Below are 6061 nucleotides of genomic sequence, written 5' to 3' on the forward strand. Positions count from 1 at the left end.
ATTACACGCGGCTTCCTCTTTCAGTAGCCTTCAGGTAGGTTGGCAGTAAGACAACCTTTTTTTTGCAACGGTACCTCTGCTGCGGTTTCAAAGCAGGCCCCTCCCACAAATGCAGAGGAAAAGCGCCCATTATTAAAGTGTGTGCCAGACAAGGAGGGGTACCGGAAGCAACCTGTCCCAGTAGATGCTGAGCACTGGAGATTCAGGGCACACAGGCAGAACCCACAGCGCCCCAAGCCTCCCCCCTCCGGGGCTGGGTTCGGCTGCAACACCCGGCCTACAAGCCGCAAAGCCGAGGGGGCCGGGCCGACCGGGCCCGTCCCCCCGCCCACTCCGCAGCCCCGCAGCATCCCCCTCCCTCCGGCCTTTCTCCGCCGCCGCCGCGCAGCAGCCCGCCCCGGGTCCCGCCCCCCGACGCCCGGCGTGCGGCCCACCAATCGCGTCCGGCCGCCCGGGGCCTCCCCTCCCGGGGGCTCCCTCCGCCCAACCACCCGAGTGATTGACAGGCGGCCGGGCGGAAGCCTTGGCGCAGGCGCGCTGGCCGGCGCAGCGGCCCTCGGGCCGGGTCGCCGAGCTCCCGGCAGGCCCCGCGCCGCGGCTGCGCAGTGCCGCGCAGGCTTTTAATTCCATTGTGGAGAGGACGGCGTTATTTTTATTAACCGGAGGCGGCGGCGGCGGCGGCGGCGGCGGCGGGACCCGTAAGTGCGGGGCGCGGGCGGCGTCGGGCGGGCGGGCACGGGCCGGGGGCGCGGGCCGGGGGCGGGTGGGGGCGCCGCGGCCGGCGGCCGGCCCACTCCTCCTTCCTCTCCTCAGCCAGGCCTGCTCCGGGGCATGAAAGTCGGCAGCGCGTTCCTGAGCGGCGGCGGCGGCGGCGCGGGCAGCGGCGGGCGGGCGGAGATGGAGCCCAGCTTCCCGCCGGGCATGGTGATGTTCAACCACCGGCTGCCCCCGGTCGCCAGCTTCGCGCGGCCGGCGGGCGCGGCCGCCCCTCCCCCGCAGTGCGTGCTGGCCGCCGCCCCGGCCGCGGCCCCGGCCGCCGAGCCCCCCCCGGCGCCCGCCCCGGACGTGACTTTCAAGAAGGAGCCGGCGGCGCCCGGCGCGGCCTTCCCGGCGCAGAGGACCTCCTGGGGCTTCCTGCAGTCGCTGGTCAGCATCAAGCAGGAGAAGCCGGCAGACTCCGAGGAGCCGCCGGGCGCCCCCCATCCTCACTACGGGGGGCTGTTCGCGGGGGCAGACGAGCGGGCGCCGGGGCTGGGCGCTGGGGACGCGGGAGGCCCGGGCGTCATCCAGGACCTGAGCGTCCTGCACCCGCCGCCGCCGCCCGCCCCCCACCCCCGCGACGTGCTGCTCGGCCGGACTGACGACCCCCGCGGCCCCGAGGAGCCCAAGCCGGACGCGAGCGTCAAGAAGGCCAAGAGGCCAAAGCCAGAATCTCAGGGAATCAAAGCCAAGAGGAAGCCGGGCGCATCTTCCAAGCCGTCGCTGGCGGGAGACGGAGAAGGCGCCGTCCTGTCCCCAAGCCAGAAACCTCACATCTGCGACCACTGCAGCGCCGCTTTCCGCAGCTCCTACCACCTGCGGAGGCACGTCCTCATCCACACCGGAGAGCGGCCCTTCCAGTGCAGCCAGTGCAGCATGGGCTTCATCCAGAAGTACCTGCTGCAGAGGCACGAGAAGATCCACAGCCGGGAGAAGCCCTTCGGGTGCGATCAGTGCAGCATGAAGTTCATCCAGAAGTACCATATGGAGAGACACAAGCGGACGCACAGTGGAGAAAAGCCATACAAATGTGACACTTGCCAGCAGTATTTCTCAAGGACTGATAGACTGTTGAAGCACAGGCGCACGTGCGGCGAAGCCCTGGCGAAGGGGGCGCCCAGTGCAGAGCCTGGGTCATCCAGCAACCATAGCACCGTGGGTAACCTGGCTGTGTTGTCTCAGGGAAGTACAAGTTCTTCAAGGAGAAAAGCGAAGTCGAGAAGCATAGCTGTTGAAAACAAGGAGCCCAAGACTGGGAAAGCAAATGAATCCCATATGTCAAACAGCATAAACATGCAGAGTTACTCAGTAGAAATGCCTGCTGTGTCTTCCAGTGGGGGCATCATCGGCACTGGCATAGAGGAACTCCAGAAGAGGGTGCCAAAATTGATCTTTAAGAAAGGAAGCCGGAAGAGCATGGATAAAAACTACCTGAACTTTGTGTCACCGCTACCAGACATAGTTGGACAGAAGTCCTTGTCTGGGAAACCGAGTGGCTCCCTTGGCATCGTGTCAAACAGTAGCGTGGAGACCATTAGTCTTCTCCAAAGTACAAGTGGCAAACAAGGTCAAATAAGCAGTAATTATGACGATGCCATGCAGTTCTCAAAGAAAAGAAGATACCTACCCACCGCCAGCAGCAACAGTGCCTTTTCCGTGAACGTGGGACACATGGTCTCCCAGCAGTCCGTCATTCAGTCGGCGGGCGTCGGTGTTTTGGACAGTGAGGCCCCGTTGTCCCTTATTGACTCCTCGGCCCTGAACGCGGAAATTAAGTCTTGTCACGACAAGTCGGGAATTCCTGACGAGGTTTTACAAAGTATTTTGGATCAGTACTCCAACAAGTCAGAGAGCCAGAAGGAAGATCCTTTCAACATAACAGAACCACGAGTGGATCTGCACGCCTCAGGAGAACACTCAGAACTGGTTCAAGAAGAAAATTTGAGCCCGGGCACCCAGACTGCTTCAAGTGACAAGGCGAGCATGTTGCAAGAATACTCCAAATACCTCCAACAGGCTTTCGAGAAATCCACGAATGCAGGTTTTACTCTGGGACACGGTTTCCAATTTGTCAGTCTGTCTTCACCTCTCCACAACCACACTTTATTTCCAGAAAAACAGATATACACTACATCTCCTTTGGAGTGTGGTTTCGGCCAGTCTGTTACCTCAGTGTTGCCATCTTCATTGCCAAAGCCTCCTTTTGGGATGTTGTTTGGGTCTCAGCCGGGTCTTTATTTGTCTGCTTTGGATGCCACACATCAGCAGTTGACACCTTCCCAGGAGCTGGATGACCTGATAGATTCTCAGAAGAATCTAGAGACTTCATCAGCCTTCCAGTCCTCATCTCAGAAACTGACTAGCCAGAAGGAACAACAGAAAAACTTAGAGTCCTCAACGAGCTTTCAGATCCCATCTCAGGAGTTAGCCGGCCAGATGGATCCTCAGAAGGACGTAGAGCCCAGAACAACGTACCAGATTGAGAACTTTGCACAGGCGTTCGGTTCTCAGTTCAAGTCGGGCAGCAGGGTGCCAATGACCTTTATCACGAACTCTAATGGAGAAGTGGACCATAGAGCAAGGACTTCAGTGTCAGATTTCTCAGGGTATACAAACATGATGTCTGATGTTAGTGAGCCATGTAGTACCAGAGGAAAGACCCCCACCAGCCAGAGTTACAGGTAAGGTCCCAAGAGTGACCAGGCTGGAGGTCTTCTAATGTAATTTTGTTTTATTTTGAGAACACTGCCATTGGAATGTTTCTACACGATCCTATTAAGAATAATGTAATGCCCTTTCAATGCAACTTTTCATATTTAGTTTATTTTGTTAGTGTGATTTTAGCTCTGTTTGTATTATGATTTTTAATCAAAATCAATAGATTAAAATAGTTTGACATTCGAAGTGACAATGTTTAGCAATCAAATTTACATGTATAGATCGTCAGGGAATAGCCCAAAAGTTTTAAATGCAAAAAAAACAAACAAAAAAAAAACACAAAAAAACCATACAAAAAAAACAAAAGAAAACAAAAAAAACACACAAAAACAAAAAAACAAAAAAAAAAACTTTGTTGCTAGGATTAAGGTTATTCTAATTGCTTTACTCTCAGGAAAGTGTAATAACGCATGGGAATTCTGTACGTTATCACTGTAATGGAATATCCAATTTACAGATAGTATAATAATACATTTCATTACTTAAGTAAGGGATCGAAAACATTTCAAATTGCTCTATCTGGGCTGATACGATACACGTGTCATCATTTAAGTAAGGGATCGAAAACATTTCAAATTGCTGTCTCCATCTGGGCTGATCCAAAATTCTGAGATGTTGGCTACCTATATTTTGTTGCAGCTTTTAAATGTACTCTGAACTTCCAAACCACATTCATTCCAGCCTGGTAGAACAAATATTCTTGAATCTTTGATCAAAGCCTGGAATGATAGCTTTAATAATAGGAAGAGAAAAAAAAAAAAGGCACCCTCTCCTTATCCCAACTGTAACAAGGCTGTGTGACTCCCATCAAGAGTTGATGGGAACAGTGTTGAAGCCCAAGTGGTTGGTTGGTTGCAGTATTAGAACCCAAGTTGGAATTACATAATTCTTTGAAATTTGGGGTGTGTGTTATTTATTATACATGGCCTAAAAACACTGTTCTCCGTCTCTGTTACTACATGTCACCCACACTTCCGGGGGTATTTTGTGTTATTTTTGTTCTTAACCTGTCCTCTCAGAGCTCTGGGCCTTCCTTGTTCCCTCTCCTCTCTATCTGGACAGTTTCAATTTTAGAATGATTCACATTCCAATAGGTAATTTGTTATGCATTTCCTATGCCTTCCGGCATCCAAACAGTAGAATAAACATCCACCCTCCCCCTTTTTAAAAACAGAACCCACACAGATGTCCATGTATAATAAAGCCCCACACGCTCAGAGCTGTGGATATTAATAAGGTGGTAATTCCAACTGGTGACAAAGCCGATGGGAGGGGGAAGAGTGGCTTATTTAGTAATGACATCAGAACCTCTTTGTGAAATTGCAGCCTGTGTAATGTACATTTTAAAAGGGTGCGTTAGTCAGTATTGTACAGGGGTCTTGTAAAGTCATCCAAACTTGCTATGAACGCTAATTTGCCATTTGAAGCCACTGGTAGACAGTGGCTCTGCTCTAAACCACTTTTTAGCAATTGTATTTTTTTCCTGATTATATTTTTAATGTACTTTGATGTTTATGCTGATGAGTTTTTTATGTACTTTTGGTGATGTTTCAGTCTTATGTACTCTTCTGACGTCAGAAAAGTACCACTGGTTGTTTGCAGTCTTATTGTGTAATCAGCCTACCACAGGCTTCCATGTATAATAAAGTAATTAATATTGTGCAAGTGTAAAACACTTCTGTTATGAAAGCAGTGTTTGGAAAATGAGAAATTATTTAAAATGGTTACAACATACTAGTTAATTTCCTTTCCCCACTTTCCTCCCTTAAGTCTGCTTTACCAGCTAAAGGGTCACTTATTGTCATTGCAAGGACCTTAGAAAATGTGTTTAATCCTCTTAAATACACTCAGTACTAAAAAGTATGTATTTCTTATTTTGCTAAGTGCGGTAAGTTCTGTTGGGTACAGAGTACAAGCTGTAATCGAAGGATGGAGAGGACCTTTACCACTGTATCTCTTGAGCTGTATGATTTTTCTCCAGTGTTTTGTTTTATACAGGTTTTGAATTTCTTTAACTTTTATTGTGTGTACTGAATACTGCATATGTACTATTCTGATTGTTTGCTCTAGTTTACTACCAATAAAAGACCTGTTAATCACAAAATTGAAGAAAGGAGATATCACTTAATATCCAGTCACATTTTTCACATTTTTCTGTTAACTACATTTCATAAAATATTCATGTCAGTGGTATAACCTGCAGTTTAGGGACTGGAATGTGTGTGTGTGCGCGCGCACGCGTGCGTGTGTGTTTTTTTTTTTTTTTTTTTTTTTTTTTTTTTTTTTGCGTTATGTGGGCCTCTCACTGTCGTGGCCTCTCTCGTTGCGGAGCACAGGCTCCGGACGTGCTGGCTCAGCGGCCATGGCTTATGGGCCTAGCCGCTCCGCGGCATGTGGGATCTTCCCGGACCGGGGCACGAACCCGTGTCCCCTGCATCGGCAGGTGGACTCTCAACCACTGCGCCACCAGGGAAGCCCGCGTGTGTGTTTTAAGTGTTTCGTGTTTCTAGGTTTATTATATTTGAAAATTGGTTGAATATTTTCTTCAGTTTGAGGCACACTATCTGGAAAAATAGGAATTTAA

At 50.5% G+C, this 6061-nt stretch overlaps 1 protein-coding gene across 1 annotated transcript; it reads left to right on the forward strand.

Moving 5' to 3' along the window:
* The first annotated feature begins 611 nt into the window (after positions 1–611).
* Positions 612–5588, forward strand: ZNF281 (zinc finger protein 281). The gene is made up of 2 exons (XM_030844308.2): positions 612–698; positions 814–5588. The coding sequence occupies exon 2, from the start codon at positions 832–834 to the stop codon at positions 3442–3444; it is 2613 nt and encodes an 870-aa protein (XP_030700168.1). The 5' UTR covers positions 612–698; positions 814–831; the 3' UTR covers positions 3445–5588.
* Positions 5589–6061: the final 473 nt, after the last annotated feature.

This window comes from Globicephala melas, chromosome 1 (assembly GCF_963455315.2).
Source record: "Globicephala melas chromosome 1, mGloMel1.2, whole genome shotgun sequence".
Lineage (NCBI taxonomy): Eukaryota > Metazoa > Chordata > Mammalia > Artiodactyla > Delphinidae > Globicephala > Globicephala melas.